General features: G+C 41.8%; 1 protein-coding gene across 1 annotated transcript in view; it reads left to right on the plus strand.

The window, feature by feature from the left end:
- Positions 1-3,346: 3,346 nt before the first annotated feature.
- Positions 3,347-24,002, plus strand: part of LOC118088521 (complement receptor type 1) — a 147,776-nt gene continuing 127,120 nt past the window's right edge. The window contains exons 1-8 of the mRNA XM_088673598.1: positions 3,347-7,102; positions 11,100-11,288; positions 12,195-12,383; positions 15,738-15,837; positions 17,006-17,091; positions 17,654-17,698; positions 17,895-17,939; positions 21,204-21,233. Of these exons, the coding sequence (XP_088529724.1) occupies positions 7,036-7,102; positions 11,100-11,288; positions 12,195-12,383; positions 15,738-15,837; positions 17,006-17,091; positions 17,654-17,698; positions 17,895-17,939; positions 21,204-21,233 (751 nt within the window). The 5' untranslated portion in view covers positions 3,347-7,035. The remainder of the gene's footprint in view (positions 7,103-11,099; positions 11,289-12,194; positions 12,384-15,737; positions 15,838-17,005; positions 17,092-17,653; positions 17,699-17,894; positions 17,940-21,203; positions 21,234-24,002) is intronic.

Genomic DNA, 24,002 nt, shown 5'->3' on the forward strand with positions numbered 1-24,002 from the left:
AAGAGCTGGATTTGATGGCAGATGGGTGTTCCCTGTAAGCCCACCCCCTTACAACATCTTTATCTCATGCAAACATTACATTACAATAAATTCCATTTGGAATCTAATATGTTACATATTCACAAAGGAAAGACCACAATATTAACATATTGAATATAAAACTTTCATTCAAATTTGTTTTAATCTTTTCATCAATAAATATTATAAGAAAAGAACTTATTTGTATATAATCATTGACCTCCCTAAACCAACTCTCCCTTGATTCACTAAAAGAAAAAAGAAAGGAAAACAAAAACAAAACAAAAAAACATCATGAGACTAACACTATTTTATAGTAACTAATCATATCTAACATTAGCTGTACCCGGCCATGCGTTGCTGTGGCTCATCCCTGTGACTCCCCCCACCCTGTCCCGACCCATGACCTATCCCGCCCCCTCCACCCCCCGGCTCATCCCCGTGACTCCCCCCACCCTGTCCCGACCCATTACCTATTCCACCCCCTCCTCCCCCCACCCAGGCGAGCCCCCAGCTCCACTCGTCCCAGTCTGCAAAGCCAAGCCGAGCTGCTGTAGAGAGGGAAGCTTTTCTAGGTGCAGTACCAGTGTAGCCGTCGCTAGAGGGCAATGTTTTGCAACTTCTCCTGTTCATGTTTGTATGGGTTTTCCCAAAAACGTTTTTTTACCTGTGACAGGTGTGATATCTGTATACTCTATGTATGTGCATACACTCATACATCCACATGGAACGTTGTGACAAAATTGGAACGCAATTGGTCAAGCGGTTTTGGAGTTAGCTGGATGCGTACAAACGGGGACTTTTAAACATTTTTTTATATAGAAGATTTTCTTTTTCTACTATTTCAATCTTGTTCTGCAATTGTTATTCCAGTACGTGAACTGTGTTGAGGTCGCACCTCTTTTTTAAATGACAAAGAAAGCTATTCCACTCTTCTGTAAATTTGCTTCTCGGGTTCTCTTTTATTTTTTCTGATAAGTAAGCCAACTCAATATAATCTACTGTTTTGTGGAGCCATTCCCTTTTGTTTGGAACTTTATCACTCTTCCAGTATGATGCCACCAGGATTCTTGCGGCCGCAGAGGTGTACAAGAAGGTTTGTATTTTGTTGGGTATATCCGGGGTAGTAATCCCTAAGAGGTAAGCTTCTGGTGTTTTTTGAAATTTAATATCTAAGATTGTTTCCAGTTCTAGATGGTTTTCATCCCAAAATATTATTATTATTTTTACACCAACTTCCTCACACCCCCAACAGGTATTTTGCACGCTTTTATACATTTTAGTGGTGTATTTATCCTGTATTAGGAACATCGCAGAAGAATCTAATGCAGGATAAATACACCACTCATGCACTTTCCCACAAGTCAAGAGCAAAGATACATAGAAAACAATGTGTTAAAGCACTAGTCTGAATGGGCCATAACATCTCATTCTTGATCTGTAAACATGCACATTATTTATATTATAAAACCCAAGGCATGAGTTTTCCAGCAGACTGACTACAGCTTTTGCAGTGGCAAGAGTAATGCCTCAGATGGAGGGAGTTTCCGTACAATGGTAAATCAGAAAGATATTTCAAACGTATGTCAGGTTCAAATTCCACTGGGAAGGGAATAATTTTATTGGGAAGGCTGAAGTTTTACAGTGAGTTTTCAAGCCTGCTATTTGGGCTAAAACAGAACTGTCAGGGGTTGTTTATTCATATATCTTCACCCCTGCCTTCTTAATTCCTGGCAAGAGTCTTAGGTATTTTTCTCCCAGCCTGACTCCAGTAGTGAAAGTGAGCTGCTCAGGGAGAAAAGTATCTAAAGCAAAGGAATGCAAAGAGGAAGAGCAGAGAAGGAAGAGGATCGCTGTATTTTTCATTCCATAAGACACACTTTTTTCCTCCTAAAAAGTAAGAGGAAATGTCTGTGTGTCTTATGGAGTGAATGCGTGGTCCCTGCAGCCGAATTGCCCAGGGGCTAAAGGCAGGTGTGCCTTTTTAAAAAGAAAAAAAGAAAAAAGGCTAAAGGCTAACAAGAGGGAAAGAGAAAGGAACCCGCTCAGCAGCTGATTGCAAGAGATCGGGGAGGGAGATAAGAGAGCTAGCTCCCTTCCAGGCCCCTCCAGGCCCCTTGCCTAGGCCTCAATTGTTGTCTGCAGAGGGAGACATGTGACTGGCTGGGTGATTAGATTATCTGTCTGGAAACTGTAGAAATGGGCCCCTTTCCTAGAGAAGTTGCAGAACTGTGAATGAACCCCATAAAAAGAGGATTTTTCCCCTTTGCAAGGAAACTTAGCAACTTTGAGCTGATCCTAAAAAATGGAGCTTTCCCCCTTTGCAAAAAAGATGCACAACTCTGAGCTGACCCCCTCCCCCCCCCAAAAAAAAACCAGGGCTTTTCCCATTTGCAAAAAAAGCTACACAACTTTGAGATGATCCTTTAAAAAATTCAGCTTCCTCAAATATTTAAGGGGGGGGGGCAAAGGCACCTAGGCCTCTAGGAGTTGGCTGCTATGCCTAGGACAATTCAAGAAAGCAAAATATCTTTTTTCTTGTTTTCCTCCTCTAAAAACTAGGTGTGTCCTATGGTCAGGTGCATCCTATGGAGCGAAAAATACGGTAATGTTTTTGATGTTGACATTGAACTGCAGCCACCCTCTACTCCACCCTGCTGTACACATGATCAGAGCAGACATTTGGAAAAACAGGTGCACAGGCTGCCATCAGGTCCACTTTACCTATTGAATAAATATAGCAAAAAGACAAAATAAAATAGGGTGGGGTTCAACAAATGAAGCCCATCAGCATAAGCCCCATGCAGGGACTTTGGCTTGGGCAGTGGTGCTTTCTGCCCTCTCTTCCCCTGTGTCCATCAAAATGGGCTTGGGGGTGTCACAAGAGCCTCCAGAACAATGCAGCAGGGAGAGGCGGGTTTTTCTGTCTGGCAAGCTAAAATGCTTGCCTAAACACAATGAGCATTGTAGAGCAACACTGAATTTCTCACAGTATCTTTTGAGGGCATGTGGCATTGCGTCTTTTGTTTACAACAAAAAACTGATAGCAATATTGTCAACACATAGGACTCAGCTACATTCGTCACAATAATACATTTTGAATGCGCTATAAACATGCAACACTTGTTGTTTAGTCGTTTAGTCATGTCCGACTCTTTGTGACCCCGTGGACTAGAGCACGCCAGGCACTCCTGTCTTGCACTGCCTCCCGCAGTTTGGTCAGACTCATGTTTGTAGCTTCAAGACACTGTCCAACCATCTCGTCCTCTGTCGTCCCCTTCTCCTTGTGCCCTCTATCTTTCCCAACATCAGGGTCTTTTCCAGGGGGCCTTCTCTTCTCATGAGGTGGCCAAAGTATTGGAGCCTCAGCTTCAGGATCTGTCCTTCCAGTGAGCACTCAGGGCTGATTTCCTTCAGAATGGATAGGTTTGATCTTGCAGTCCATGGGACTCTCAAGAGTCTCCTCCAGCACCATAATTCAAAAGCATCAATTCTTCAGCGATCAGCCTTCTTTATGGTCCAGCTCTCACTTCCATACATCACTACTGGGAAAACCATAGCTTTAACTATACGGACCTTTGTCGGCAAGGTGATGTCTCTGCTTTTGAAGATGCTGTCTAGGTTTGTCATAGCTTTTCTCCCAAGAAAGTGATCTGCAGTGATCAAGGAGCCCAAGAAAGTAAAATCTATCACTGCCTCCATTTCATCCCCTTCTATTTGCCAGGAGGTGATGGGACCAGTGGCCATGATCTTAGTTTTTTTGATGTTGAGCTTCAGACCATATTTTGCGCTCTCCTCTTTCACCCTCATTAAAAGGTTCTTTAAGTGTATTGGGAAGTGTATTGGTTTGATGTTGGGAAAGATTGAGGGCATAAGGAGAAGGGGACGACAGAGGATGAGATGGGTGGACAGTGTTCTCGAAGCTACGAACATGAGATTGACCAAACTGCGGGAGGCAGTGGAAGACAGGAGTGCCTGGCGTGCTATGGTCCATGGGGTCACGAAGAGTCGGACAAGACTAAACAACAACGACAACAACCTGTATTTGTCCCCTTTGGTTTATATGCCATCTACTGGTAGATTTTTGGGATATGGTACTTCAGGAAATCAATTCACTCTCTAGATAGGACCTCATGTCAATACCTTCCCTAGCATTGTTAGGTTTCTGGGATGGATCATATGAAAAATGAATAGATAAAGAGTTGGTTGAGTTTTTCTTGATTGAGGCTCAAATAGTTATTGCTTTAAAAATGGCAATTTACTTAAGAGGTTTAGTTTATCAAATATGGCCTGTTGCTGGGCTTTTTTTCAGGGGGAGCTCACAGGAACTCAGTTCTGGCTCCTCTCAGGTGAGCACTATTGTCATTCTTAGAGAATGAGGGAGGTGTTCTAGAAAAATAGCACTGTCACAATGGCAGAAAAAATTGAACCAAGATTAAGACTGAGACAAAGACAAATATAAAGGAATAGAGCTTTATCTTTTTTTGTAATTAATGATGATAATATTCATACAGTTCCAGCAAAATATGCTAGTATCCTCCCCCCCTTTAAAATTTATAAGGAAATTTTCCCTAGGTAAATATTAAAAAGAGGAATAGTAATATGCCTTTTGACATATGACAGAGAATGTGCCATCATCAAACCCTTTGTGATTGCTCTCCTATTTAAGTTTGTATTACTTTTATACAACATGTCTCTTACGTATGCAGATAGATAGAAAAATAGATATTTATAAAACGCTGGAACACAAATGATAATATGTTCTTTTCTTTTTTGTGTTATAACTTAATTTTTATAACACTGTGTTTTTAAAATGAAAAATAAATAATCACTATTTTTATAAGAACTTCTTTTTTATACCTCAGAAAGTTGACAATAATATTACACTTCAAAAGCACCTAACATTTTCAAAGCACTGTACAAATATTAAAAGAGTACCTCTGCCCCCCCCCTTCCCACCACCACACACCACACACCACACAAAGAGCAAAAAAAGGATGGGGAAGGAAGAGGAATCAGAAGCAAAGGAGCAGGTGCTTCTTCACTGCCAATGTAAGGATTGGATAGGTTGGTCTCCCCTTGTGATTGAAAGCTATGTCAAAGCTATAAAGATTTGAAAGCAATGTTCATGGAATTGATAAAGTACAGTATTGGTTATTTCATTTTTTTCCTAATTTCTTTAATATTTTAATAATAATAAAATGCATTGTTAGTGGGCTTGTGTTTTTGAGTTTGTTTGCCCTTCATTGCATGGAATCAAATATTTGTTTTTTGGAATTTGACTATAAATAAACATTCATGTGTGAATGTAATTTGAGGGGGTTTTTTGGGGGGGATTTCTATGTGATTTCTGCTGATGCTGTGAATCCCTAGTCTACCATTTGTGTACTTACACGCAGAAAGGCTTCTGCATGCCATTGGGCAAGGGCACACAACACCAGTATCTGATTAATGTGGTTTTGCTTCTGACTGCTAGGCCAGATGACTCAGTATACACTTGACGTTTAAAAAAAGAGTCTGCTTGGAAATGCCCTCAAGATGCGTAAATCCTCAATTTGTTTATCAAAACTAAGCACTGGCATTACATTGCTACCATAGTTTTGACTTTTCTGTGCAAACTAGAAATGGCCCAGCACTGCTGCTATGCTAAATCTGACAGGGATTATTTTACTGTGCTAACAGAATCATATTATGTTTCGTACCTTAGTGCTGAGATCTGAAAAGTCAGCATATTCCATTCTGTCCTAACTCCATTCCTGGCTGCCAGATTCTAGTTAGTGTTGTGCAGTGGTTAATTTGGAAGACCTAGGCTGAAATCATCACTCAAAATAGCACACAGCCACAAGCTTCCATGGGTGACTTTGGGTCTGTTAACTAAGTCTCAGCCTACCCTACCTCACAGACTTGCTGTATTAATGTTTACTGTACGGTATTTTGCAGGTATCAACAACATTTGCCAGCATGGCAATCAACTGTCACTGCTCTCAGCCGTCAGGATGTGGCAGAAGAACAGGATGTAACCGGAGAAATTTCATTTATTTGTTAAAAAAGAGGAACTACACAGTTTAACGTATTGCACTGTTAGGAACATAAGAAGAACCTGCTGTATTGGGCCAATGGCCCAGCCACAATTCTGAAGGCCAGCAGCCAGGCAGGCCTGGAGGGCCACATTTGGCCCTGGGCCCGAAGTACCCTATGAGTAGTAAGCCTGACACTCATCTAATTTTATTGATATTGATGCTGCATTTTATGTTGTATTTAAGTCGCACACTAATCAATGTTTTATATTTGCTGTTAGCCGCCCTGAGCCTGGTTTTTAAACCAGGAAGGGCGGGGTATAAATAAAAATTCATTATTATTATTATTAAAGCACGAGTGAATATAGGAGACTCCTGGACTGCAGGGGGGTGGACTAGATGACCCTAGCGTCCCGCCCAACTCTGGAGCGAGTTCTACGAGTCTATGAATTTTTATCTTTGAAAAAAAAAATACACATGACGGCATTCCCACACACGCCTTGCCAAAAAAACAACACCATCATCACCACACCTTAACATTCCGCTTCGGGGCGTAACTGGAAAACCAAGCGAGGCTATAATTTAGGGTCTTAAAACTTTCAAATTCTCCAAACGAGCACGAGGTAACTATTTTCATTCTGTGGTAGCAACAGCCTTGGCAAGCCTGACGACGAACTGCCGAACTTCCCAGGCTTCAAGTCATAGCGGGGGAAACAACAACTGCGGGAGAGGAGAGGAAAGATGACCAAATGATTCCCTTGCAGCTTTTGCACTTCCCAGAGCGAAGAGGAGGAGGCGGCCAGACAGTCACCGCCCCGCCGCGGATTCCCCTCGCCCGTCGCCGCAACCCCCCCCCCCCGAGCCTCCCGCTCTCTCCGCCTTGACGGATTTCTCCCCTCGAGGCTCCGCCCCCCCCGGACTCTCGCGGCGGCGTTCTTGGAAGCCGTAATCGCTCCCTGGAAGAGGCTCTTCTTGGAAGGCGCGGACGCTGCGCGCTGCGATGCTCTTCCCGCCCAGCCTTGGCCCGAGACTCCTCGTGCTTTCTTCACTGCTTGCCGGCATCCTGAGTGAGTAGCTGGAGGGAAAGCGGGAGCCACGACTGGACAGAGGGGGTTCCTCCCTGCCCCTTGGAGCCAGCTAGGAGCGCCCACCATCCTGCCCGACTTCAAATATTGGCTTTTTATAGGGAAGTGATGGACGCTCCTAGATGGCTGCTACTGATGAGGGAAGGAGGAGGTCTTTCAGCAATGTGGGGCCTAAGTTATTTAGGGCTTAAAACACTAAAGTGAGTACTATAAATTGGACCCAAATGTGAACTGGCAGTCAATGCAGCTCTTTTAGAATAGGGTTATGTTCAGAGGTTATTTTCATACAATCCAGTTTGAGGGAGTACAGTACATGGTTCTGGGGTAGTTACCGTAGCTTAGTACAGTATTTTAAGTGTGTCTGTAGTATTCTGTTCAAAAAGACATAGTGAATTATTATTATTTAAAATTATTCATCTTTTTTTACCAAGGCAATTAAAAGCAACTTTCAATATATGTACATACAAACACATACATTGAAACCAGCATAAAAGAAAAGAAAAAATATAGACCCTAAAGGAAAATCCTATTTTTTAAAAGGCAGGATTAAAACATTCCACCCACTAAAGGCCAAAGATAATTAAGAGGCAAAGGCCTGGTTTAAAAAAAAATTTTTTAATGAAAGGTGATGAAAGCCAGGTCCAGGGTGCTTTATACGGGGAGAAGTGGTGTTTGAGGCATTGGGGTCCTGATCTGCATAAGGCTTTATAGGTCAAAAGCAGCACTTTGAATTGGGCTTGGAAACTAACTGGTAGCCAGTGTAGTCAGGTCACAATTGGTGTTTTGTGCTCAAGCACCAACTATGATTTCTGAATCACCTATTGCAGTGAACTAACGTAAACAACAGAAGATAGGCTGTCCCTGCCCAAATAGGAGTATAGTTGTTCCTGGGCCGGCATCTGAAGCTGATGGAAGGCACGCTGCACCACCAGGGCCATGACAGTGATGGGTCCAGAAGTACTCCCAAACTACTACCTGCTTGTTTGGAGGGAATGTAACGCCATCAAGAGGAGGCTCCCCCCCCCATCCATCCAGTCTAGGGAACCACCCGCAAACTGTGCCTCCGTCTTATCTGGATTGAGCTTAGCAAAGCATGGGTATGAGACTGCTCAGCCGGAAATCAGCTTTTTATCAGAAAGCAGTGATAAGTTAATTGCTGAAAAAGCAGTTGCATTTACAACAGCTGCCACAAAGAACTTGCAGGGACTTTTCAAGTACCACTGCTGTGTGAATATAAAATGGAAGAATGGTATAAAGAGGTGTGGGATATAGCTATTAATGATAAATTAACATGTTCTATTAAGGTAAGGTGGGGAATATACAGAATAAATTATTTTGATGAGATATGGAAGGTATTTGTAGTATTTGTACTGTTAAAAAGGAAAGGGGTCAATCCATCCCATTTTTCTTTTTATTTGTTTTTTATTATTATTTGTTAAAATTAGAAATAAATAAAATTAAATTTTAAAAACAGTTGCTTCTACAACAGCTGCCACAAAGAACTTGCAGGGACTTTTCAAGTACCAGTGCTGTGCGCTGGTGATGAGTTGAAATTATGTATGCTCCAGAAAGCAAGAACCCCAAACTACTTTAGGGGGTGTGCAGGGAGAGAGAAAGGGGAAGTTATATTGCGGAACCAGAAGTCCTTCTGCTACCTGAGCTACTTCATTGGATACTGCCCGATGACCTAGAGATATTTTTGTTCCTGCTGTATGTTTTAGCCACATCCTTCCAATGATTCAGCATTGAAAGCTGAAGAAGAACTTTTATAACTGTTGAGGGGAAAGAGTATATGTAATTATGCATATTCAAGCACAGCCCGCTAGTGACTACATCATCATGTGATCTATATCCTTAAAGAATACTCCTTCAAAAGCTGTGAGAACAAAGTTCTGATATGCCCAATTTGGTGTATTGAAATTTGGCCAAGATGCCTAATACTTGGATACTGTGTGTGAGAGCGAGCATGTAGAGTGGGGAAGGGCACTGAGACAGCGTTCTGGTCGGATACAAATGTTTGGCCAATATGAGTAACCTTGGCAATGGCCTCTTGTGCATCTACAAAGCTGACAACACTCGTAAACACTTGGTGGTTAGGAGTGGATATTTCCACTGTGATAATAGGATGCTGCTCTAGATGGCTCACTGAGCTGATCCAGCAAAGCTCATCTTAGGTTCTTACAGCTTTTGCCAAATGGTGATCCCTGGCCTTTGGCATGCCCCAATATGCTCTGGAGCGCCCCCAATCCCTACAGAGCTGATTTTGAGGGCATGCAGGGCGCTGGAGGTGACAGGAAAATAGAGTTAATTTTGATGTGCACATGGAAGCCTGTTGTGTAGGTAGAGCGGCACTGTTGGTTAAATAAGGTTTGTGGTGAGCCCTGTGATGCTTGGCTGATAATGCTGCAATCATATGTGTTAGTGTAATGCTCTTGTCTCCACATTTCTCCCAGCTGCAATAACAAAATTACTTATTACAAAGCTCCGTGGCTTTTCTGTAAATATTTTGAGCACAGGAAACACGATTTTGCTAACTCTTGTTTTCTTTTCTTCTCCTCCCCATCCCAGCTTTTTTAAAGTTTGATTTGCCAGCACCTTAAATGTGGGTTAAGTGTGGCATTGTGCCAACAGCTGATTCCTGAGCACACTGGTGGTTTGTCATTCTTGTCTCACCACAAGCTGACATGGCATTTTGCTGTCTGAGGCAAAGATCTGGTTGGCTTCCTTCATCATTCCTTGCCCAAAAGCTCACTGGACTAGCAGCTGACATTTACTTCAACAGGTTCCACCACAGCACCGAGGGAGGTTGGTAGCCTTAGAGGGGCAGAGGCATACATAGGCAGCTCTTTCCTTCAACACTTGTAAGACTGTAAGCCCATTCCATCCCCAGGGCTAAAAGTGCCCACAGAATGGTCACCTGTATACAATGGAGCAGCAGCATTTATTTATTTATTTATTTATTTATTTATTTATAATCCATTCTTCTCCTAAAGGCCTCTTCAAAATCAAAACTTCAAAATCAGACCTAACCATTAATCTAAAAAAAGCATAAAACAACTCAATACAAAATCAAAAAATAAATAAATACACAAATTCCTTGCACACTTTGCCCCTCCACGAGGACATAGGCAAAGAGGTGCATTGCCATCAAAATGAAAGCAATGTGGTGGTGAGACACACCTCAGAGGAGGGTAAAGCGGAGAACACCCCACCATGGGGCCCTTCACCACAGGCTTATTAGGCATGGGAACCGCCAGCAAGGTTTCCCTGGCAGATCTGGAAATTACGGTAGGTCGGTATGGCAGCAGAATAACATGTGCACAAGTATAATGCTTGCTAAAGTGCATGTCCTGGGCTGGCTGCCATTTTGCCTGCTCACTCAAGCAGAGGACTTTCCCAGCACTGCTGCCTATGACATATTGGGAGGTGACCAGATGAGAAAACTGGCCAATCCTGCCCAACTCGGAAACAAGAAAGTTTCATTGCCAGTTCAGGAGATTGGAAAAGGCTAAATACATGTAGAGATTGAGGGTGGGAACCAATAAAAACCACAGGAAGCAGCTACCTCACTTTGCCTGTTCTGTAAGGTCAGCTTTGCCTGATCTGTTTGGTTTTTTATTCTTACAGTTATTGCAGGCTCAAACAGAGAATTAGATTGGCTGATAGTCTTGGGATAAATGACTCTATGTTAGTTCATTTCCCCTTTGCTAAATAGGGACTGTCTCAGGGTTGGGAAGATGGATGGATGAGATACTGGTTGTTAAAAGGTTTGTGCATTTAAGGTGTTTTATAAGCACTTGGTCATCCTTGTAATATATATCTAAAACTAAATACAGCATTCTGCATGAAAGCTGAATGATACTGAACAAGGTAATGATGTGCGTTTCTGCCAGTGTTCAAGGTAAATCCATAGCAATATTATTTGAATACAATACCAGCAATGCATTGATTTAAAAGCAATATTTTCTGCCTGTCATAGGTGATTGTGGCCCTCCACCAGTCATTCGCAATGGAGTCCCTCATAAGAATATTGAGGGCACATCTTTCCCTCCAGGCTCAACAGTAATTTACAAGTGTGTGGGCAACTTTTTTAATATCTATGGAAAACTAGATGTTGTAACATGTCTTCCAGATTCAAAGTGGACACACATAGAACAGTTTTGTGTGGGTAAGTGTTTATTTTTTTAATGTACCTATCCTTGACATATTGTTGTGGGGGGAAAGAGGGGGTTGTTTTTGGCTTTTTAAATGACTATTCGTTTTAGAATCAAGGATGACATCTTGTTTAATTCATGTATTGATGGATTTTAAGCAAATGTTTTATACCCCATTTTTCTACAGGTTCTCAGGGTGTCTTACAATTGCATTGCCGCCGCCGTTTTCCCTACTACCTCTGCCACCGACCGCTGCTGCTGTGGCAGACACAGCAGTGGCTCCCACTTTGGCCGTGCCAGCCTCAGCCATGCCGCAGCCTGGCTGGCAGGAGGCTTGCTTGGTCCACCGCCAAGCTCGGTGAGCTGGGCTAGGCGCTTGGGCTCCTCCCAGTTGTGCACGTGCACGATGTCACAGGCACGCATCACACCCTGTGCAAGTGATGTCACAGGCGTGCCCCACACTTGTGATGTCACAGGTGCGTGGCATGGCACTGAGCCCCTCCAATATTGGGCCCAAAGTGGCAATCCTCAGATTGCGACCTGCCTGCCTTAAATAATTGCTTCTGAATATTATTATATTTTATGTAAAAAAATCAATAAAATAGATTTTTTAAAAAATATTGGCAGGTAAAACCACATTTTCCTAAAATTCAGCTAAAACTCCTTGGAGTGACTCTCAGCTCCTCGTTGAAATGGCAGAGTAATACCAGCAGCCCACAAATGGCTCAGCAATCAGGAAGGTATTTACCTGGCAGCAAAATGCCGACAGTGCCAGTTGCTCTTTATATAAATTGTCTGCATTTGTCACGTAATGCAGTATTGCAATCAAAAAGTTCAAAAATCAAAAGGAAAAGACTCTTTCTCTCTGTCAAATCCTTCCCAGCACATTTTCCCATTCTTTTGTCTGCTTTTGTTGCCAGGCAGTTGCATGAGCCCACCAAGGTCTGCATTTGCTCAAGTAAAGAAAGGGCAAAGGAAGGATTACTATATTGCCAACACCACTGTGGCCTATATCTGCCGCCAAGGTTACGACACTATCCCTGAAATAACTCCTGTTATTACTTGCCGTGAGAATTACACTTGGACACAAATCCCAACTTTTTGTAAAGGTCAGTATCTTGTTGCAGTTAACTTCAAGATCGCACAGTTGAAATCTTGTTTTCATCTGTAATATGTTCAGAAGAGTATGATACTGTACAGTCATACCTCGGAAGTGGAACGGAATCCATTCCGGAAGTCTGCTCAAGTTCTGAAACGTTCGACTTCCAAAGTGCGGCTTCTGATTGCCTGCAGGCAGCTCCTAGCCCTCAGAGCAGGAGAAAATAAGCTTGCTTCATCCTCTATGTGGCATGATAGCCCTTTCGATATTTGCATATGGCTATCATATCTTCTCTCAGTCTCTCTTTTCCAGGCTAAACATACCCAACTCGCTGAACTGTTCCTCATAAGGCTTGGTTTCCTGACCCTTGATAATCTTGGCTCAAGTATGTCTGTATACTAATGCACAGAGCATGGGAAATAAACAAGATGAACTTGAGCTCTTGGTACAGCAAACTAAATACGACATAATAGGCATCACTGAAACCTGGTGGGATGAGTCTCATGATTGGAATGTAGTAATAGAGGGATACAATCTATTTCAGAGAAATAGACTGTGAGGGACAGGGGATATCGCGAAGTCCCTCCCCTCCTGAGTTCAAGCCAATCACCGAGCACAGGGGAAAGCAGAGAGAGTTCCGATTCCAGTGGGGAAGCAGGAAGTCGTGTCCGAGGCTCAGGCAAGGTAGAGGAGCCAGGGTCCCAGGTGGGACAGGAAGGGGCGAATAAGGGAGGGAGACCCATCCCCCCAACGCCAGAACTACGCAGAAAGAGGAGGGGAAAGAGGATGGGTCTGCCAAAGCTTTTGTGTTGGAGAAAGACGCGCCAAAAGCCATTAGGAGGTTCTGAAACCGACTGATCACATCACTCCGTGTAAATAGCAATGACTTCAGCACTGTAAATACGCAGCACCAATAAAAGAATAAAATGCAGAGCTGCGTAGCGTCGTTACTCTGAAGTCCACTCCGGCCACTGTGACATAGACCAAACAGGAAAGGAGGAGGAGTGGCGCTATACGTCAGGGATGTGTATACCTGTGAAGAGATCCAGGATTTAAAACTTCAAAGCCATATTGAGAGTATCTGGGTCAAAATGAAGGGAGAGAAAAATAACAGTGATCTCATTGTGGGAGTTTACTATAGATCTCCAAGCCAAAGTGAGGACACAGATGATGCCTTCCTGGAACAGATGACCAGGCATTCAAAAGGAAGTGAGGTAGTAGTAATGGGGGATTTCAACTATCTTGATATTTGTTGGATGTCAAACTCAGCCAAGAGCATAAGGTCGAAATACCAAAAAAAAGAGGCAACACGTCGACCAATTCCAGCGGGCGAAATATATCTATTTTTATCTTTATAAACTATAACAACATGTGAGACAGTGATCCAAGGTAATCATACTGTTTCGGTTTGGTCTTCTTCAATTTTTTAACTTAGTGATTGTATACAATCTGCGGAACAGGGGCCATACACGCAGGGGTTACATATGCAACACAGGGGTTGTTTCATTAGCAAGAGCATAAGGTCGAACAGATTCCTCACTGGCCTTGCAGACAACTTCATTGTCCAGAAAGTGGGAGAAGCAACAAGAGGATCAGCCATTTTAGATCTGATCCTAACCAATAGTGATGACCTGGTTAGTGGGGTAGAGGTTTATTATACAGCGGAAAGGAGCAACCAAGCATACTAAGACTCAAATTCTGGACTTTAAGAAAGCTGACTTCAGAAAACGTAGGGAAACGCTGGGTGAAATCCCATGGACAGAAATACTAAAAGGGAAGGGAGTTCATGATGTTGGGGAGTTTGTTAAAAGGGAGATATTAAAAGCACAACTTCAGGCAATACCAATGAGATGGAAACATGGAAGGTGCCTAAAGAAGCCAGGGTGACTATCTAAAGAACTTTTAACTGAGTTAAGATTTAAAAGGGATATGTACAAAAAATGGAAAAAGGGGGGAAACCACCTGAGAGGAATTCAAACAAATAGCCAGCACGTGTAGAGACAAAGTCAGAAAAGCTAAAGCACAGAATGAACTCAGGCTTACTAGAGAGGTTAAAAGCAACAAAAAGGGCTTTTATGGGTATGTCCGTAGCAAAAGGAAGAACAAGGAAACAGTGGGGACACTTTGAGGAGAAGATGGTGAAATGCGAACAGGGGACAGAGAAAGGGCAGAACTCCTCAATACCTTCTTTGCCTCAGTCTTCTCCAAAAAAGAAAACAATGCCCGGCCTGAAGAATTCCTGGAGAACAGGTGAAGTCCAAGCAGACTGGAGGAGGGCAAATGTTGTCCCTAATTTCAAAAAGGGGGAAAACAATTACCGCCCAGTCAGCCTGACATCAATACCAGGAAAGATTCTAGAGCAGATCATTAAGCAAACGGTCTGTGAGCATCTAGAAAGGAACGCTGTGATCAGTAAAAGTCAGCATGGGTTTCTGAAAAATATGTCATGTCAGACTAATCTGATCTCATTTTTTGACAGAATTACAAGCATGGTAGATGAAGGGAATGCTGTGGATATAGCCTATCTTGATTTCAGCCCTTGTGGTCTCTTCCAACTCTATGATTCTATGGCTACCCTCCTCTGCAAACATTGCAGCTTGTCAATGTCTTCCTTACAGGTTGATGCCCCAAACCAGACACAGTACTCATGATCAGACTGTTACGTCTGTTGATGCAGCCAAGAATACCATTAGCTTTTCCCCCTGCTGCATCACACTGCTGACTCGTGTTAAACTTGTGGTCTACTAGATCCTTGATCTTTTTCACATGTAATTTTCAATTAACCACAGTATGCTATGTAACAAGGACCCATAATGTAACCTTAACTATGGTTACTTTCAGCAAGCTATGATAACCTATAGTTGGTACAAGACACTGCAAACTGCAGGCCAGCTGTGGTGGTGGTGGAGGGTGTGAGCCTGTTTGCTTCAGCATATTCATGCACCACTAAACCATTGTTTACTGTCTTCATGTGATGTATGGATATAACCACAGACTTGAAATACATTTAATTTGCTTTTGATTTGGTTGGAACAACAACAGCCTTTTAATAATAGCAATTCCATTACCGGTCAAGCAATTGAGCATGCTTAAAGCCATTAATTTCAATGGACTTTTTATATCTAAAGGCCTTGTGTATTTTTTGTCACCCACCTCCAAACCCTGCATCAGCGTTCTTGTTAATTTCTTCTCACTTAAAGGGCAACTTTTCTAACACTGTAAGGGGCTGCTTCTTGAAAACATAGGCAGATCATAAGCTTTCTTAGTTACCCTTTGAACCTGGGGAAGAATAATTGATGAATCCAATTGTCAATGAATGCCATATCCATATAATCCTAATATGCTAATTATCTCCTTTCTGTAGGAAAATCATGTGGTGATCCAGGAAAGCCAGAACATGGTGATGCTGTTATTCTAACTAATCTCCTGTATTTGGCAAAAGTAAATTTCACATGTGAAGATGGGTGCGTGTTGACTTGGCTCTGTTAGCAAGTCTTAATTAATACATAAAATTTTTTATGGGTGAATTCTGGAGAACAAATCTATAGTTTAAGACTTGAAGCAATCATGCCATTAGTACTTTCTTAAAATAATTTTCAGAAAACCTAAGCACAACTCTCTCCCATAAGTGTTATGGTAGTAAGTATGATACGTTCCTATTTATTCTGAGAGGACGAAGTCCCCCCCCCCCCCCGTAAACTGGAATAAGCAAACCAAATGAGGTGGATTGCAAAATAAACCAGCTCTGAACTTCCTCGTCAACTATTTCACAAAGAACCTGGCAGGAAGAATGCAATAAAATACCTTCCACAGGTGTTGAATATGCTACATTCTTCAAATGGAAAGTAATGCTCTCCTCTACCCACTATTTAAAAAAGTTGCTATTCTGAAGAATTTAGGCACCTAGAGTTTGAGATAGACCAAAGAGAAACTGTTTGTTAATCTAACAGAGTTAAGGGTTCTTAGCCCTGCCTTATTCTTATGTTGGGTTTATTTTGCAAATTTATTATCAGATGTTTAATGCTAAATTGTATAAGATTTACTGTATGGTATTTGTTTACATATCATTATTTATTTGACAGAGACAGCGTCAGGTTTTGGGAGACCTTCAGCCAACTTTAATAGGTCTCGTAACTGTCCAGGAGTGGCAGAGCATTGCCTGATGATACGGAGGGTAGCAGAGAGAAGCAGGATATCATAAGCACTTGCTCTGTGATAAGGAATTCTATGATGAACCATACATGGGCCCATTTGCACTGTCCATCTAAAGCTGTATAAGTCCTGGAAACCATGATTTGTTAAGGATTCTGAGCATTGTTAGGAGACCCCTTTCAAAGAGCTACAATTCTCAGAGTGGTTTAATAATCAATTCCTCTTCCTTAGGGAACTCTTGGAACGGTAGCTCACAATAACCTTTATAAACAAAGATGATAGAACCTTCATTTATGGGGCATAATAGGAAAAAAAAACATTTAAACTGCAATGCAGTGGCAATAAAAATATCTCTATTAGGATGCACAGCTAACTTCTAATTTTGCTTGATATCGGAAAAGTGTGTGCTTCAAAATTATGAGTTATTAAAGGAACTGCTGAAGAAATATGTACAAATTATGTAGTTTTCCTTTTATTTAGGTACAGATTAAATGGATCACCTACTACTCAGTGTCAGTGGAAGAAAGATCATGTTGAATGGAGCCAGAAGCCTCCAGAATGTCAACGTAAGATTCTCTTGTGACAGATACCCGATTAATTAGGACTGACCACCTTATATTGAGCCACCTAACAGCAATGAAAGTCTCCAAGGGGAGCCAGGGAAAAGTCATTATTCTTCATAGAAAAAATGCCAATAGACTCAAATATCTGCAGTAAGAATATGAGGATGCCAGGAGGTATTGCAGAGGGAAACCCTTCTAGCTGGCATGCTCATCTTCTTTGGTATAGAGTTGTTGTTTATGTATATCAGGCATCCCCAAACTGTGGCCCTCCAGATGGTTTGGCCTACAACTCACATGATCCCTAGCTAACAGGACCAGTGGTCAGGGATGATGGGAATTGTAGTCCAAAACATCTGGACGGCCGAAGTTTGAGGATGCCTGATGTATATGGTATGTGTCTGTATGTGCTTGATAACCACAGAGAGTATTAATTGCATCACTCATGTCATAGGCCATAGAAACTGACAGCCCTCAGTTACACTAGATTAAGGAGCAGCAAATGCTTTAAATTGTAATGTTTTATAAGAGCGAGAACTAAATATGTCTGTATGTGCCTCTTATACAGGACTAATTGAAAAACCCACAGAAGATAGAACTACAAAGACAACAGGTTAGAAACTGATTATTTAATTGCAATAGCTTGTGTGGTCAACACAGAATTTTTAAATTAGGTTTTATTGGGATTTATGTTGTTATTTTTGCTTTTTCTGCAGTTTGTTCTAAAACCTGTTAATTCATTTGAGAATTTTGATTATTACAATTTAAAGCAAAAACTTTAAATCCATCTTCGTGTGCCTCTTATACAGGGCAAACTGTGCCACCAACAAGAGGTAGTGCTACAAATAATACAGGTTGGAAAACTTTTTTTTCATTTCAGTAGCTAGCATTGTAATTGCTTGTGATTAATTCAGAACTTTTATTAGGATTTCAAAATGTTCTGTTCTTTTTGTCTTTTCCTGCAATGTAATTATTATAATACCTGTTAACCCCTTGGAGAACTTTGATTATTACCGTGTCCTTAGTGTTGGCATGTGATCTATCTATCTATCTATCTATCAATCAATATATCAATCAGATTTAGCATAGTGTGCCCTGCAAACCAGCTCAATATGTGGCTTGTTGCTCAGAAACGAAAAAGAAGCTGTAATGAGGGTTCAAGCATAGGCTAAGCTTTTATACAGAGGTGTATCTAGGGTCCCTTGCAGCATTGGCAAGCAGCTGTATTGGCGTCCATCCCCAACAAAAACACTTTACAGCTATAGCCACATTAGAAACTACTACATTTTACACAACCCAATTATTCAAAGCATCCAGAGTGAGGATGAGGGGAGAAGGGTGAAAAAAATCTCATGCCTTTGTGCCGCAGTGTAAGAAGGATGGGAAGCTTTTTCTGCACTTGATCTTGCTGAGACAGCGGTGTCTAGGTCTCTTAGAATTTCTGTGCAATGCTGGGCATGAGGCTGCTAGTTGTTAATAATTGTGTGATAATGTTTGATTTATTCTGTTTTCGGTTTTTATTGTTAACCTGTCTATTTAATGTCTATTGCGTGCAGCTCTGGGACCCTTGGGTGAATGGTGGAATATAAATAAAATAAAGTAGAAGGCTGAGTTCTGCTTTTGGATTTCTCTTAAGGGCTTGATTATGCAATGAGGGCTTTTCTTTTCCTTTTTTAATTTTTAAAAGAGTGGAAGAGTATTTACACAGCTAGTGAGATTACCTTTTCCCACCATTGGTGATGAATGTAAAGGTATGTAGGGTGCAAGAGAGATTTCATTTGGGTGCTAATGCATTTGGGTGCATTTACCAGTGGGTGGCATATGGCTTCATGCATGGTGCTTTTTTTCTTCAAGGTTCGGCATTGCAAAATAATAGGGGTTTGGGTGATTTGACTACATTAGGAACCAAGTAGAAAGTAGTGCATGTGTCTATTCTCAAGATCCCAGGTCTGCTGAATAAAGTGTGGAGCTACTATTCGAGCCTAGATTAACGAAGGCCAAGTGTACACCACAACTTTGTCTTGGTGACTAACCCTCTGCTTAGAATACGTTCTGGAGCAAAAGGAAGGCTTTGGAGTCAAGGTGCTAGGGAAAGAATCTGAAATCTTAGTATTTTAGTTGCTTTTGTGACTTGTATCATATATTGTTGGGAGTATTTATTCATGTTTCCCATTTGCTACCCTCTGTGCTTAAATTCTTCCACACATCTTTGAATCTACTAGAGTGAAGTTCTTGAGATGAATTAACTAGACTACAGAACATAGATTGAGGTTTTGATGTGTAGTTCACTGGTGTATTCAATGTGTAGTGCTATGTATAATGATTGGGGAAATGCACCTGGTGTTTGGATGTCGTGTTAGGGAATATCCATGCTCAACGCCTTGTATGTTTTCAAAATCTGCAGTTTTGTCTACATGTTACTTGGTTCCAATGTGGTTGCTTGGCTGCCCTTGCACAGTGTTCCAATGATAGAAGCAATAATGTGCATTGATTTGGGGGTTTCTTTTACATTGTTTCCTTTACATTGAAAGTGGTTTCAAATACTGTACAAGCTTTATACATGGAGGTATTGGATTGATGTTGCTGAGGCAACAGGCATTCTTGCTCGTTCATAGAGTCATAGAATTGTAAAGTTGGAAGGGATCCTGAAGGTTATCCAGCCCAATCCTCTGCAATATAGGGATCTTAACCAGTGTTTGTAGCAAACAAGGGAGCTTAACTATAAGGAGACCCACAGCATGTTGACAAACTACTTGTTTTATTTAAAGTTAACAATTGGGAAAAACATTATACAGAGCTACATGAATGTGGCCTACCTGTGATCGTATTGTTCAGAAGCTGAAATCAGATTTGATCTGTTGCTGTAGCTGCATACTAATTTCATTTCCAGCCTATCGTACTTTGTAGTAAGGCTGTGTTTAGTGTGTACCAAGCATTTTGATACACTTGTTCTCTCTCTCTCTCTCTCTCTCTCTGTCTGTGTGTGTGTGTGTGTGTTTTAAAGAGAGATAATTGGTGATAGATGCTCCTTAATCTGGAATGGGGATTAAATTGGGCTGCTCCATGTGCAGACACCAGATCCTCCAACAAACTCCTGTAATCCTTGTTCTGCCCTGGTAACAATCTCTCTCTCTCTCTCTCTCTCTCTCTCTCTCTCTCTCTCTCTCTCTCTCTCTCTGTGTGTGTGTGTGTGTGTGTGCGTGCATTCCTATATACACAAAAATGGAACACTGTCATCATGCTGCAGTATTACACGGCTGCCAATAGAAGGAGGAGAGGGTTAGACAAACCTCTCTCTGGAGTGCCCTCCCCAATTAAACCCACCTGCAGTGAGGTTTAATGGAGAAGGGAGGCATGTCAGATACTGATTTGCCAAATGGTTCTCTGTAGCGCCTCCTTCTTTAAAAGGGGGCAGGGCTTAGAGTGAGCTGTGGGGGGAGGGACGGGGCACACTGAGGGTATAAGCAAGGTTGGGTCAGGTGTAGAGGAAGTGGGGTTGGCAAAGGGTTTGAGTGAGCAGAGGTGGAAACCATGAGAGAGAATGAGAGTGAGAGTGTACAGTCATACCTCAGTTTAAGTATGCTTCGGTTTGAGTACTTTCAGTTTAAGTACTCCGCAGACCCGTCTGGAACGGATTAATCCACTTTCCATTACTTTCAGTGGGAAAGTTTGCTTCAGGTTAAGTACGCTTCAGGTTAAGTACAGACTTCTAGAACCAATTACACTCATACTTCGGGTTAAGTACGCTTCAGGTTGAGTACTCCGCGGACCGTCTGGAACGGATTCATCCACTTTCCATTACTTTCAATGGGAAAGTTCGTTTCAGGTTAAGTACACTTCAGGTTAAGTACAGACTTCCGGAACCAATTGTGTACTTAAACCGAGGTACCACTGTATGTATATAAGATCTATATTATATGGATGTGTGTGTGTGTGTGTGTGTGTGTGTGTGTGTATTCTCTCTAAAGTGACACTGCCCATGTCTACTGCTTTGAATCAGTAAGTCAGGATCAGCTTATAGCAGATTTGGTCCTATAATGAATGATATCTCCTTACGTAACATGTCCTTGCATTACACATGGCCTTTGAAAAACATGTCTTTTTTATTTTATTTTAAGGACCACAACTTCGAACTCTACTTTATATTTGTAAGTTATCTTATTATCTATTTGTTTGACTCTAATCAGGCATTTCTTTAACTACAAATACTTTACAAATAGTACTGTAAGTTATTATGTGTTCCTCTAATTTTCTTTTCCCACTAGTGTGAGAAGGTGAAACTTTACTGAATAGTGCAGCATGAACACACTGTTTCTTAAGAGGAAAATCATAACAAAGTCATATGGTAGCCACCGATAAGAAATTATGTGGATACTCCCTCCCCCTCCCAAATTATGTGGCTATTGCGCCATAGTGAAATGGCATCTGAATGTAGTCACTCAAGAATGTAGAGTAAGACCAAGGCAGCATAGCAGCCAACTCCTAGGGGCCATGGGAGTTTCGGCCCCCACAATAAAATATTTGAGGGGGCCAGGCCCCTGCAAAGTTGATGTCCATTCCCATTCAAATGGTGTGTGTGCGCACTGCATCATGTGATCAGTTATGCAGGGCAGGGCTTACCTGGGCCCGATATAGAATCTCAGACTTTTCATAATATCACAGTGAACAATTTACATTTGTAGTGAAAATCTGTGGATCTATATAGTGAATGCACACACAAATGCTTTCATCTCTGTAGGGGCTTGAATTGAAAGCAAAGTGTAAACTTTGCCACATAGTAATGATAATATTCTGGTTATTTTCCTTTTCAATATTTTTATTTCCCCTGCTTCTGAAGGGAAGATTCCAATCTTGCCTTTGGAAGTTTAGCAACTCTTAAAATATTTTCCGGCTTCAGGTAACAGTTATTGCTTTCTGTGTTACTCAGTGGGTAAGGACCGGCTTCCGTTTTTTAAAAGTTTCTTTCCCGTGGCCAAATTTTCTTTCAAATTAGTCCCAAATTTAGTGAAGTGCTCACAGTACAGTCCTTTATTTATTATCCTTTGGAAGTATTGATCGCTGTTGCCACTCAGTCCTGCAACTTCACACTGTCAAAGGAAGCGATATGTCCGTTTTGCGCTGCAGCTCCGACCCCCTCGCTCTCGGGGGCTCAAAATAGGGCCTTTGCCGGGGAGGGGAGAGCCCGCAATTCTGCGCAGCCGGATGTCCACGTCCCCAAAACGCTCGATTTGGGGTTTCTGAGGGGATCTGCTGCGCTGGAGCGGTATCCCCAGCCTTTGACACGCCAGGTTTCACACCAACGAACGAAACCCTGACTGAAAATAGCTGCGCGATCAACTGGAAGTCCTATTTTCTTTTTCAATATTATTGCTTTTTTCTATTTTAGAATAGAGACTGGGCATTCTAGGTTTGTCCCCACCTTTTTAACAGTGGCTAAGTTTGTATGTAGTATTAAACCATGGTTTAGCATTACAAGGACAAGCTGCAGTGAGCCCAGGCTTGCATGCTCCTCCTCCCCAATTTGTTCCCTGAGATTAGGGCTGCTAATTAAATTAGTGCTATATAGCACTTGCATTGTGGTAATACTTCATTTATAGTTTCCACCACCTTCTTTTCTCCCCCATCTCTCAGCACTTCTGGTTGTGGCAGTTCTTCTTACTGTTGGTATTATTTTTTTCCTAAAGAAAGTTTTTGAAAAGAAAAGAAGGTAAGCTGGTCATAAATTCTTGTTTAGCACAATATTCATATCCAACCCATTGCCAGTTTCTTCTCTGTAGCACCTTTGATCAATTGTGTCTTGTGTGGGGTCATATCTGGGGAGGGATGGTTTGTATAGCAAAACAAACTTAACTCCCCCCCCCCTTCTTCTGAGCATCCTTACTGTTTCTGGACCTGATGCAGCAAGTGGTCCAAGCTCTTTGCCTTGCTTACCAGGCTCTGAGATGCTTTGTGAAATCTTCTGGGGCCATCTGAGTTTTTGCAAGAACTCACAAAACTCTCCCGGCGCCCAGTAAGCAAGTCTGAGAGCTTAAAAGCTCTTTCCACACCAGGAAAACCATGCACAAAAGGAGCTTTTAAGCTCTGCTTTCATGCATTTGCTTTATTTCAACTGGCTGTCCTTCAACCACGTAAAGCTGAAATCACACATGTCAAATGTCTGTGAGTTGCAATCGTACTTTTTTTTATCTGTTCTTATGCATTTGTAGACGCCTTAGGGTTTTTACGTAGAAAGCAGGGGGTGGAGAAAGCAAGGGGTGGAGAACAGCTTGTAGCCACTCATTGTAATAGTATTCTTAAATCCAACATACTGTACGGGATACATTGGAATACATTCCCTGACCTAAAGATGAGAATACCTCATTCTCTGCAAACAAATTAATGTTTACACAACACAGCAGAGCTGTACGTATTTGAAACCTGGCAAATAAAAGGTTAGGCTACAATCTAAACAGCTTATTTAGGGAGTAAGGACCACTGCCAATAGTGAAACTTTCTTCTGAGTAAGCATGCATAGCGCTGTGCTCTTCGTCATTCTTCTTTTTTATATGCCTGCCTCTTTCCTTTGCTTGTTCAGCCACTTGAATCAAGAAACTTTAAACCATGCAGTCTTATGAAATATGGTCTGCAGAAACAGGAAACAGCACAGCTAACGTTCGCCTCAAAAGGTATTATTTTTAAAGTCATTTTAATGCTGAAAATTAAATTAAGTAGCAGTTGTGACTTTGAGAGGGAGAAGGGATTCTCTTTGTTCTCCTGACTCTGGAATCATACATGCTCCTGCACCTCTACCCTTCCCAAAATGGTTATGGAGGTATATCTATGCTGCTTTTATGCTGGGTGAATCACTTACCACTGGCAAGCTGGCTGATTCATGCAGATTTTCACAAAGAGATATGATTGCTTAACATAGGAGGAAA

This window comes from Zootoca vivipara, chromosome 7 (assembly GCF_965207765.1).
Source record: "Zootoca vivipara chromosome 7, rZooViv2.hap1.1, whole genome shotgun sequence".
NCBI lineage: Eukaryota > Metazoa > Chordata > Lepidosauria > Squamata > Lacertidae > Zootoca > Zootoca vivipara.